A 12,796-nucleotide genomic window follows, 5' to 3' on the forward strand; every position below is an offset into this window, starting at 1 on the left:
TGCATACACTTTATCTAGTAACATTTAATTTTGTAAGTAAACTAAGTTGACAGTGAAAAATAACAAACTATTTTTGTCTAGTGTGCTGTTTTCAGTTCAGCCCATTCCTGCCATTTTTCGTTTTTAACCCTCAATAAAATCAGCGGATGCTCTGTGTCAGGGGTCTTCACTCGCCATCTATCCAACATCCTCTCCATGTGACTAGGTAACTTATCTGGACTCGGACACATAAATATGGGTTTTGAAATGATTATGAAACCATTCTTACCCAATTCTGTGTGATGCTTTGCTTCAGTGAAACAACTCTTTTTCTGTTACTTACAGCTGATAATATTCAAATATTTTCTTTTTTACCAAGTCCTTTATCAAATGTAAGCATAATCTTTGACCTATGTTCTCTGTGTCTAGAACAAAGACAAACAGTCACACTAGTCTCCCATAACTTTATGAATTATTATTTACATCTTTGAACCTGCTCCGTCACAATTTCCAAATAACACATGTCCCTCCAAGTTGGAATAGCATTCCAGGCCTGCATGGATCCGATGGGCACAGATGGAGTCTTAATGGTTAAAAGACTTACAATGTGCTACTGAGAATCATGTGCCATTCTTACTTCAGAAATTCAAAGCAGTCATGTATATCTAGGAGCTTAAGTTCCATTTCGTAGCAGTGTCCTTTACTATCTACTAATGAGGTAATCCCTTATTTTAAAAACAATTATTCCTAGGATGACAAGAGCTGGGATAAATGAATACAAAATGAGAAAGTTTGCTGTGAATCTGGATGTTGCACCTGGGCAGTTTCTCTCAATGAACTGAGCTCCTTGAGTGATGGTACACATTGGGTTAGTTGACACAGAAGCGTTTGAGTTGCCTGCCAGGGAAAAGATCAACAGTGTCAGATATGGTACTTCCAAGATAATTTAAGCCACATGTGTTTACCAAATGCTTAGTTTACCAAATACTTAGTATTCTGCTAAGTACCCTTCTTCATAAAGATACAGGACTTTTTAGAGAGCCCAGAATTCATTATTAGATGAAGCAATAGTGAGTGTTGGGAGCCTTCAAGATGGAAATGGGTTTGTTCCCATTTTGGGTATATATCCATTACCCAAATGAATGAATAGTACTGAAAAAAATTATGATCACTTAGCACTGAGTATCCCAAGGTTACTAATGTTATCACCTAGAGAGATTTAAAACAACTATGACATTCTGCCTTGTTCTTTCGTTGTCTTCACAGAGTGGCCTGGGATTTCCAGTGGCCAGGAGGGCCTTGTTGTATTCCCACTGCCCTCTCGTGGGATTAGGGAACACTTGTGCCAAAAATGGCTTCACTCAGCTACATACTCTGTACATCTGGGGGGGACAGGAAGCCACTGCAGCCTGTTTCAACCTGTTCAGTAGGTATAGGAACTGATTTCATCCAGAATATATTAGAGTTTACTTCAGTGTATGTTAAATCTGTCCTTTTCTAAAAACATCAGAATGCCCCTAAGCTGCTGACCTTTGACAAGTGATTAGCTTGATGAATGCTTACTTTTTTAAAAATCAGAGAAAATGTTAGACTCTTCAAAACAAAGTTTTAAATCTATTTTACATTTTACAATAGTTTTTTAGTTAAAAACATTTCCCTCAAGAAATTATGTTTTCAAATGAATATGTAAAAATAAATTCCAAAATAGAATACTTACCACAAGTGAAATTCTGTCCATAGAACTCATTGACTACGAGAATCTCAGAGCAATATTTTTGGAATGTAAAATAACCGAGGATTTTAAAAGGAATGGGCATTTCTTGTATGTTTCTTAAGAAAAAGCAAAAAGAGAGAAAGATAAACTTCAGTAGGCTTTGGTAACAGTCCTACCAAATGAAAAGAAAGGCAACCCTATGTTTCCCAAAAGGAATGTACATAGGTTTTCATCTCTCATGATAAAAATTATGTTTACTACAAAAAGTTCAAACAACACTGAGAAGTATAGAGAAATACCATTGCCCAGAAATAACTGCTGTTAACATTTTGGTGATATATGTAACACATATATTTATAACATTTTACATAAATGGAATCAAACTACTCATCCTCTTTCCTAACCTGCTTTTTCAAACATATATCTCAGATATACTTTCAAGTCAGTAAGCATAGCACTGCATCATTTTTAATCACAGCTTGGTGGTCCACTATAGAAGAAACCTTAATTTAACACACCCCTGATGATGGTCTGGTATTTAATTTTATTGTTAGGCACCATTGATATAAACATAAAAGAAAATAACGTTAACACATCACATTAGAGGAGGATGTTTGTGGTTAAATAGACTTGAGCGTGCTAGAGTATGAAGTGAGACCTGAACCATACACAAGGGATGGAGAGAACCAGCAGACACTCACTGTGAAACCTGCTTCAGGAGACACCTCATGCCGGCCTTGTGTCCTTCTTGGTTCACTCTGTAGCTTTTATCAGTCAACAAATATGCATTAAATTCTTTCTGTTTGCAAGGCACTAATTCAGGGTGCTTAAGGAATTCAAAAGAAGTGCCCTACCCCTAAGGACTCATGATGGAGTTGGGAGACATAGATTATATATCCTTAAGACTGTAAAAATACACAGTGGTGAACCATTTGTGCTTAGAAAGTATAGAAAAACAGTACCTACCAAGGGTCCATGACATTCTTGTATTTAGTATTTACGGTTTCACCAAGTGATCCCCCAACTCCATGACTTTCGGTTATTGACAATGTTCTGAGGCACGAAATTGACTTAGCCACATTGAGAGGCAGCTAGCTGAAAGGACAGATGGGAGTCTGGGGAAGAGGAAGGACAGTAGGACAGCAGGACAGTGTGAGCACAGGCCTGTGTGACTGAATGGGCTAAAAGCCTCGAGCAGAGGATCTGAACTGGGAGCAGGAGGAGGTGAGTTGAGAACGGGAGCCATGACCGGCTGTTTTCAGGGCCTTGTAGGGGCTTGCCATTGAAGGACCATGAAAACGATCACATGTCAATCAGTGTTTTAAGAGTATTAATGTGGCACCGGCAAGTAGGATGGACCAGAATAAGGACAGAGGAGGAACAGCAATCAAGGGAGCGGGCTACAGCAGAAGTTCAAGGACGAGATGACAAAGGCCTGGAACAGGATGATGGCCAGGAGAAGTCAGCTGCCCAGCTGGCTGGAGTGTGAGGAGGTAGGAACCGTGGGTCTTTGTCCTCTACTGCACCCCACAGGGCAAACACAAAGGCCCCACATGCACTTGTGATTTGACAGTGGGGAAGAAAACCAATGTGATCTGGTCACTGATCCAGTGTACAGGTAAGTCCAAGAAGAGACTTCATTTATTTACTCAGTCCAAATATTTTTTGCAAACCTAATTGGTTAAAGGCCTTGGGCCAGCCACTGAGACAAGCTGTAATGATGAATGAGATACAGCTGCTGCCCTCAAGATGCTGACAGTCTATCTAAGGAAGACTGCAACATGAGCAGTGAGACCTAACAAAGGGGCCTGTCAGAGACAGCTTGTCCTGCCAAGGCAATGGTAGGCAGGCTTTGTGCAGGCGCAGAGGGGGACAAATCAATCAGTGAAAGACACAGGAGGAAAACCAGGCAATGACACGGAAATCCTCACAATACATCCAAGAGGGAGGAACCACAGACCCAAATTTATTGACAGGGGACCTTCCACAAGGGGAAAAAGAGCATGCATACCTTACTCTTTCACAACAGTATGAGCTTATTTTAATTAAAGATTACATAAGAGTCTAGCAAAATACACAACAAAATTTAACTCTGGGCTGTGATACTTCAGGTAAATAACTTAATATGTTTCTACATTGTGTGTATTTTTTCCCCAAAGAACCTGCATTCTTTTGTAAGGAGAAAGAACAAAGCTATTTCCACTTGAGTTTAAAGGAAGAGGGAGCCAAAAGTGCAAATGTTGTAGGCAGTCAGTCAGGAAAGATGAGTTGAAGGAAAAATATAAACTAAATGACTAAGACATTGATGTGGCCTTCAGGAGTAGTTTCACCCCAATGATGGGAGTGGAACCCAGGTGAAGCCTTGGGATATTGAGGTTTTGCAAAGAACCCGAGAGCATTTTGGTAATGTTGGCCACTGCCTCCCTCTTAAGAACAATCAATCCCCTCTTCCTATAAACCAAACACATAATGATTAAAATAAGAAAGAGGAAATGCTGCTGAAGGCTGGGTCTGTAACTTGTGGGCTTGATTTCATGCCATTGGGGTGACTGGATCCTGTGTATTTTTCATAGATGCGAACAAGCCACTTAAGCCACATAGGCAAAAACACAATGTCACGGTGTCACTGTACAAAAATATCTCCTTAACTGGCCAAAACCTAGGTCACTTTGTTTAATGATATCTCACCTTTTATAAGTCACTACAGTTCATGAAGTGTTTCCACACTGATGACCTCATTCGAGTCTCACGTTCCCTTGAGACAGGGGGTGCTGAGATCATTATCTCCATCTTATAAACGAAACTAATTAAGATGGAAAAGTGACTTGCCAATGGTCACTTGGCAGCTGAGTGGTAGGAGGAAGACTCTGACTTCAGGGAGCCACATGCTTCCTGAGAGGCTCTTCACAGTGTGAGCAGAACAAAGTCAAGTCTGAGCTTAGTTTCCTTACCTGAACATGGATTGCTCTGAATTAAATAAGTAAACAAAGAAATATGATTACATATAATAGCTGCTCAGTAGCATTTTTGTTTGGTTTTTAAGTCAAAGAAATAGCCGTCTTCACGTTTTCTCAGGGACCCATAGTTTGCTTATTAGATTCAACTCACATCACCCACCAGGGACCACTTTCACCCCCCTAAAATTTTCCACCCTTCCTACTACTACTTTTTAAAAATATATGTAGGTGTGCATGTGTATTTTTTTCTTGGTTATAAAATAATGCTTATCCATTATAGAAAGTTCACAAAATAGAGGAAAATATAAAGAAAAATTAAAATGAATGTCACCGGAGATAATTACTGTTAACATTTATTTGGTGCATGTCCTCCTGGTCCTGATACTTTCTTCAGCAGTCTCTTACCTGGTGGGCTCTTTTCTTATCTGACTATTCTAAGTTCCTTAAAATACCTGGGAATTGAGAGCTGGAATAGAAACTCAACAGTGCCAGGGGAAGAAATGGACTGAATGCGTGCTAGTTAGCCTGTAATAGGCTGTGCTTCTGCGGGATAGCTTGGTTTTTCTCCTTTAGCTATAATGGCTTATGACATATGAATCATACTGATAACACACCTAAATCATCATTTCCTGAATCTCACTCTGAAGACATTTTACTAAATGAACTGTAAATAGTTCACAGTCTAAGCAATACTGATTAGTAAGCACTATAGACACTCTGGACTGTGAGGTGACAGAGTATCACCAGGCTCCTCTGGAATGCCTTACAATCATCATTATGAGGTGATCATTAACATCAAACCACACCAATCTAAATCGGTTGGTATTATTAGATCTTACCTCACGAAGCCAGAGCCCATAAGCACCCCAGCAATGGAGAGCAGGGCCACCACGCTGTTGACCACATTTGGGTTTTGGATCACGCCAAGTAGCACGAGGCTTAGAAATTCACCAATTAAGTGGGGGGCCAAGAGAGCAACAGAGAAATATCCAAATCTGGCAGCCTCGGGGTATAAGGCCAGAGTCCTAGAAAAACAAAAGGTCTTTAGTTCCTCTCCAAGGGTCATCATATAAGAAAAACTGCACAGTTGCCTTCTAGGAATAAATCCATGGTATTTAGTGGGTGGGAAGAGTCTGCAGGGCAAGCCAAGCTCCCCCACCCCCCCGCCCTTTTGAAAGGCCTTTTTGGAACAGGGTGAGCATTTGAGGCCATTTTGTCCTGCGAATTGTTCTGCTGGCCCCAAGTCAACTGAGCCCCCTTTTCTTTTTTATAGCTCCTCAGCTCTCCCAGAAAAATACCAGCACTTAGAGGATGATCACAAGTCACTGCAGTAAGTAGGGCTGAAGTGTCCAGGCTTCTCCATAAGCAACCACATGCTGCCTGGCCAGTGCTGCTCCCACCCTAATGCTAAGGACTCACAAAACCTGGTTCTCAGCCCCTGCTTCTTGGAGCCTCATTCCTATATCCTGGGGTTATTGCCAGTATGAGAACCCTTCACCGCTTTTCTGGGGAGGGAATTAGCCCTTATTCTACCAAACCCTTCCACTGATTTGACCTTCATCTTCTTGTAAACAAGCTACCCTTATATCCCCTTATATTCCTTTCACCAAATAACATGTCCCTGGTTATAGCATGTCCTCAACAGCCCTCAGACATGGCTGCTCTTTCTTCCATTTGTAGAGTAAGGAGCAGGAATTAGCATGTTTTAACATCCACCCCTCCCTACCACTCTTCAAGGTCATCTGCCTTTCCTCCTATACAAATCACGAAGTTTGCTTATACTATCATTTCTCTGCCCCAGTGCAGTCCTCCGTGACTTTTAAGGCAATGTCTCAGCTTTCATGCTTTCATAGCTTCTGAACCAGGGTCAGTTTTGCACTCCTGTCCATCATCATTATCCTCAAGGTCTTTAATCTTAATAATTTATCAACACCAGTGCCTCCTAATTAGGTAACCTGATCAATTCCAGTGACTCCACCCATTTAATCTTGATCACTCACCAGGTTTTGTATTTAAATGTTACTTGTTACTTAAAACTGTTCTTTGTTAACCTGATTTCCCTGTCTCTGGTCTAATCTGGAAACTCGATCTGTGAACTATCCAATTTTCTATAGTTTCATCGACTCTCAATCTAGTGGTTTTTCTCAATGGTCTTACTTAATGTGTCGTAAAATAACCATTCCTTGAGTCTGCTAACCTTTTAAGCAACTTCCCCTCTTCATTCTATCCTATACCACCAAGCTTCTCAAACAGCATCTCCTTCTTCCATCTCACTCCCTCTTCCCTTGTAAACGTGACTTGCACCCCCACCCCTCTGCTAAAGCTCTTTTTTGGAAGAGCACCAATGACCTCCTTAATCTTATGATACACCTCCTTGAACATCTGCAGTACTGACAGGTTTATTATATGCCCTTGAAACTCTCTCCTCTCTTGGCATCTCTGATGCTGCCTGATCCTGCTTCTCCTTCCACCTGTGACCACCTCTCTGCCTCTCTCACTGAGTCAGTTGCCTCTTCCCACTCTCTGAATGTGCCTCTTAAGATATTATACTCAGACTTCTTCCTCCTTTTCTAACATTCTCTCCTAAAGAATCCGTTCCCAGGCTTGACTCTTACTCCTCTTGCCTTTTTTTTTCCCCACACCAACCTGTCACCCAAACCTCAGACTAACATCTCCAGTTGGGTGTCCTGTAGCATCTCAGATGCAATGTGTTAAAAACCAAATCAATTCTCTTTCCTGGCAAACTCAATAAGGAGGTTGTCACTTTCCCATGGTCCCAGGCTGAAAATGTAGGCATCATCCATGATTTTATTTACCCCCCAACAAATCCATTTCATTTTAGTTCATTCAACTCTACTTTCCCCAACATCTCAAAGTGACCCCCCCCCCACTTTGTTGCCACTGATACTCTCTTCACCAGGGCCTCTGCCCTTCCCAGACAGTTGCCAAGGCTCCTCACTGGGCTGGCCAGGGTCACTGCCCTAACTCCAATCTGCAACCAGAGTGCTGTGGACCTCACCCTCCTGAGTCAAACAGATATGAGTCACTCCCTGAGGTTTGAAATCCTCCACTATGTCCCAACATATAAGCCACTCAGCCTCTTAGCCTGGCATTCAGCACCTCGCCTACCAGGCTTCAGAGCCATCAGTCATATTTTCCACTACCCCTTCCAACTCTCCTTTCCCCACAGCACAACTGAACCTTTTCTCTGGAAAGGTCTCATGTGTTTTTGCTTCTAAACTTATGCTCCTTCTCTTTCTTCCCCTGGAATACCCTTGCTCCTTTTCCATCTGTTCAAATGTTGCTCATCTCTCAAGTTCTTCTTTATAAAGCCTCCAAGAGGCCCTGTCCCTGCCCAACCAAATGGACCTTTGGTCTCCTTTGGGTAATTCCCTGGGATAATGACGGGGAAGAGACATATCCCACTGGTGCCTCAGCTTTCTCATCTTCAAGCAAGGATAATGAATAATGCCATCATTATAGAATAGTCACCAGGATTACTTGAAAGGATATATTTAAACCTCTTAGTGCCTGACATAAAAGCAAGCACTCAATATGTTAGTCATTATTATTGTCATTATATTCCTCAGCACAGTGTTTTTTTTATAATAATAATAATATTTTATTAATATTGCTTATATTAATCTTACACTTTCTTGAATTAAAGTCATGTGGAGATTTGCTTATGTCCACAATCCATCAGCTGAAATACTTCAGGGGCAGATGTGTTTTAGAATGTGGCAATTTACAGATTTGCAGAAGGTGTCATACTGCATAGACCATGCTTGCCAAAGTAGGGCTCAGGACTTCACCTGCATTCAAGCACATTCGTATTTCTACTAAACAGAAGTGTTGCTCTTAGGAAAGTACAAAGAGCCTCATGTTGGTTCCGATCAGATTTTGCTACTGAGCTCAGGTCTGATATGCTGCTAAGCGTCAAGAAACTCCAGCTTTCAGTCCCCACAAAGAGTCAGATGTGACTGAGGATGCACAGACGGGTTGGGCCTGTAGTGTACATCACAGATCAGAGATTCAGCATGTTCCTGAGTGTCAGAGGATAAAGAGGCTTCATCGGGACCAGCAAGGAGGGCCACGTGGTCCCTGCCACACCCTCAGCTGTGAGAGTTCACCCTCCTGCTAACCAGAACAAGCAGCTTTGCCTCTCTCACTCCCCAGGTTGACACCGACATCTAAGAGCCTGCAACAAGCCTTTCCAACTCCTCATCTTAGAGCTCAAACCAACCAGGCTGTTGCTTATCTTCTGCCTGTATTTCACTTGATTCGTAATAATTATTCACATCGCATATCATGGGTCTCTGTACTAGTAGGAGCGGTTTATCCTGGGCCTCTCGCTCCACTGGTCCCACTGGTCACGGGAGGCATGACCCGGGAGAACGGAAGGCCTCTGGACACCCTCTTCCTTACCAGTAGCACACACTGCAGCATATGAGGCTGGCAATGACGCTGAAGGGAAGCACGTGCAGCATGTAGGCCAGCAGCATCTGCCACTTGTGGTACAGGCCGTCCTGGCTCTCCTGGTCGCTGACCGCACGCAGCACGGGGACTGGGCACAGAAGGCAGGTTTCAGAAGAGCCGGTCACCACACAGCTGGTGGGGGGGCGGCTGGGAGGGCAGGGGGTGGTGCTAGCCCAGGCTGAACTTGAGGTCTATCAGCGCTGGGTGGTGAGGACCAGCTGGGGTCCCCTGGTGACGGAGAGAAGGAACTGCCATCCACAAAACTATGGACACCACCCCCCCAGAAACATACACTCTACCCAAACTACAGTAGGATTACAGTAGAATCATTTATTTCCGTGTCTCTAAAGTGGAGGAGGGGTGTCACCAATTCAAGAATACACATGCAAAAGAGACACAAATGAGTGATGTTAGGCACTGTGTCCTCTTTTTGTGCAGGGTCTTGGCACAGAACATCAGGCACCTAGGTATTGCTTCTGGATTCCCACTGAGTTTGAAAACCATATGCTGGCTGTCCTAAATTAGGCTCCATAAAGAACGTCAACAGTGCAAAGTTGGCCAGGCACCCGGGCCCCAGTGAGCTTCGCCTCCTCATGGCTAAGACAGGACACCAGGGCTGATCTTCTAAAACCGCCACCATCAGCTGCCCCATCAGCTCCTCATAACTTCCTGTTTCACCTGGATCCTCAGAAACCCTCAAGGAGATCCGCGTGGTGACCGAATTCCCACTGAGGTGTTAGCAATTCACCAGTTACCTTTTCCCAGGGAAAGAACCTGCAGAGGGCCAGGCTGAGCTCAGAGGAATACCCTTATGTTGGTGCAGTCTCGCAAGGTGCCAGCTGGAGAAAGGAGATATTCAGGGAGAGAGAAGCCCCGCCCCACCCCGGGGGCACACCTCCTGGGCGAGGCACTCACACAGGGTCACAGCGTTGAGCATGCCTGTGTATGGCATGGCACCCACAAACTGGTACAGGAGGCCCACGCGATCCTGGATGGCACCCTTCAGCACATCCTTCCCGAGTCGTAGAAGGAAGAAAATGACGAACAGACCCATGATCAGATTCTGAGTGAGACGCATCGTCACCGCCAGCTTATTTCTCAGTAAGTTTCTCATCACTCTCCTGAAAGCCAGACAACCCCATTTCAATTGCTTTTCTTTTATGGGTGGATGTCTACCCATCTAAAATGGGGTGAGGCTCTTACCTCAAGAGAACACACAGTTTAGAAAGGGCTCCAGGAGAATCTCTGGTTTTGAAAGGAATCTTTGGTAATGTTTTCAGGTGTTTTGTTCTTTCAATAGCCTCCAAGGTTTTGTGATACATTGCTGATTCTTTGTAGGCAGATTCAATCATCTGGACTCTTCTGTAGGTTTCTATTTCCCGTTCTTTGCTTTGGGTATCCACTGATGTCAGGTCCACTGAAATTTTTTTTGCCACACAAAAAAACACATGTGCTTTTAAATGCATATATAAACACAATGGCTAATATATGTTTCATCATTGATTTAGGAGTTCTAGCCATAATACTTCCTCTCATCAAAATAATACCTGTTGTTAATGCCCACCTGTAAAAATCTTTTTCAATATTTTAAAGTTATCAGAAAGGCCATGAGGATCCCCTTAGGCCTGTCTGGGAGAATCCTGAAGTTCAGCTAGTTTTCCTCTGATCAAGTAGAAGGGTACCATTTCAAGAGAGATCCCCCACCTCATTCTGACAGGTCATCTATGGCAAGTTAATTGACTCGGCCAAATTAATATTTTGAAGAGTAAAATCACCAGGACAAAAGCAGAAATAAAATCCACTTGTACAGGTGTCATTTAAGCAGGAAGCTGAGATGAGAAGGTTTTAAAAACATTTATGATCGGGAATGTGAAAGAAAAACTTACTATAAAAATCAAAAGGGTTTGAATGTTCAGGACAAGGGTAACCACAGCCACTGAAGAAATCAAGCATTTCCACTGGTGTCCCACAGAAAACCAGCTCTCCGCAGCTCAGGATGGCGATTTTGTCAAAGAGCTGATCGAACGACAGACAGTCTCAGTGTGTTATCAGGTAACTTCATCCTTGTGGAAAACAAGTCTCAAGCAGTCAGTCCTTTGAGCGTCTCAGCCATTCATGAGTACTCAAGCCACTCAAAATGCATCCCTACTCTTTCCAGCCTGGCTTGCCACTGTGGATCCTGCAGCCTCCCAGCTTACACCCAGCATCATGTCTAGGATAGAAAGCAATTCATGACCCGGACAACCAGGGTTTGAGTCCCAGCCGTGCCCCTAAGTGAGAGACCTTGGACAAAGTTTTCTTTTACATCTCAGATCTTCATCTATAAAAGTCAAATAATAGCTCCCTAAAGGGATCCTGAGAGATTAAGGTGAGATTTTTGGATAGGAAATCTATGTGATTTAGAGGAAAAACACAGACTTAGAAGCCAACTATTAGGAGAATATGAAGGCCAGTTCCCGCTTTTTATTAACTGTGATGTTGGCTCCATTATGTATCATTTCTAAGTCTCACTCTTTCCCTCTGTAAAGTGAAAATACTGGTATCCACCTCAAGGGGCTGTGGTGTGGATTAAATGAGCTAGTGTACAGAAGCTGTCTGGAACATGGTAGTTGTTTCAGGACCTATGGTAGGTGCTGAAAGAACTAAGTTCCCAACCTCCACCCTTCCCAAATCCAGAGCTATTGGCTTCAATTGCTCTGGTTTAGGTAGATCCCTGCTTCCTGCTGACACTAGTGGTAAAGAACCTGCCTGCCAATGAAGGTAGATGTAAGAGACGCAGGTTCAGTCCCTGGGTTGGGAAGATCTCCTGGAGGAGGGAACAGCAACGCACTCCAGTATTCTGGCCTGGAGAACCCCATGGAGAGAGGAGCCTGGCGGGCTACAGTGCATGGGGTCGCAAAGAGTCGGACAAGACTGAAGTGACTTAGCACACACGCGTGCATGCATGCAAGTAGATCTCAGCCCAGCACACATATGCCCACCCCTGACGAGTTGAGCTGGAACAAGAGACATCGCCCTCACCTGGAAGAGCTCAGAGCGGGGCTGGTGGATGGTGAGGATCACAATGCGGTCCCTGCGAGCCAGCTCTGCTAGGACCACGATGATCTGATTTGCAGTCATGCAGTCCAGACCGGTGGTTGGCTCATCAAACAGCATGACCTCTGCAGGCAGAGAAAGGCCAAGCATCTGGGTCACTGCCAAGCCTGCGCTCCGTGCTCTAGACTCAGAAAGCTGAATAGTTCCTTACTGAGCTGTCTTGTCCCATCCAAACAAATGCAGCCAGAGCCCAAGAGAAAACAACTGAGCTGGCAGGGCCCACCTCCCAGCTTCTGAGCACATTTCAGCCTCAATCCTTGCGGGGAACAAGGCAGCAACCAGATCAGGCCTCCCACATGGCACTATGGACCATTTTGGCTTCATCTCGGGTACCCTAACGGAGAAGGCAATGGCACCCCACTCCAGTACTCTTGCCTGGAAAATCCCATGGATAGAGGAGCCTGGTAGGCTGCAGTCCATGGGGTCGCTAAGTCAGACACGACTGAGTGGCTTCCCTTTCACTTTTCACTTTCATGAATTGGAGAAGGAAATGGCAACCCACTCCAGTGTTCTTGCCTAGAGAATCCCAGGGACGGAGGAGCCTGGTGGGCTGCTGTCTGTGGGGTCGCACAGA

General features: G+C 44.0%; 1 protein-coding gene across 1 annotated transcript in view; it reads right to left on the reverse strand.

The window, feature by feature from the left end:
* Positions 1-429: 429 nt before the first annotated feature.
* ABCG5 (ATP binding cassette subfamily G member 5) overlaps positions 430-12,796 on the reverse strand; it is a 28,503-nt gene continuing 16,136 nt past the window's right edge. The window contains exons 6-13 of the mRNA XM_043468447.1: positions 12,148-12,287; positions 11,013-11,142; positions 10,330-10,543; positions 10,042-10,247; positions 9,076-9,214; positions 5,490-5,675; positions 1,697-1,809; positions 430-876 (exon numbers count right to left, since the gene is read on the reverse strand). Of these exons, the coding sequence (XP_043324382.1) occupies positions 683-876; positions 1,697-1,809; positions 5,490-5,675; positions 9,076-9,214; positions 10,042-10,247; positions 10,330-10,543; positions 11,013-11,142; positions 12,148-12,287 (1,322 nt within the window). The 3' untranslated portion in view covers positions 430-682. The remainder of the gene's footprint in view (positions 877-1,696; positions 1,810-5,489; positions 5,676-9,075; positions 9,215-10,041; positions 10,248-10,329; positions 10,544-11,012; positions 11,143-12,147; positions 12,288-12,796) is intronic.

This window comes from Cervus canadensis, chromosome 5, assembly GCF_019320065.1.
Source record: "Cervus canadensis isolate Bull #8, Minnesota chromosome 5, ASM1932006v1, whole genome shotgun sequence".
Lineage (NCBI taxonomy): Eukaryota > Metazoa > Chordata > Mammalia > Artiodactyla > Cervidae > Cervus > Cervus canadensis.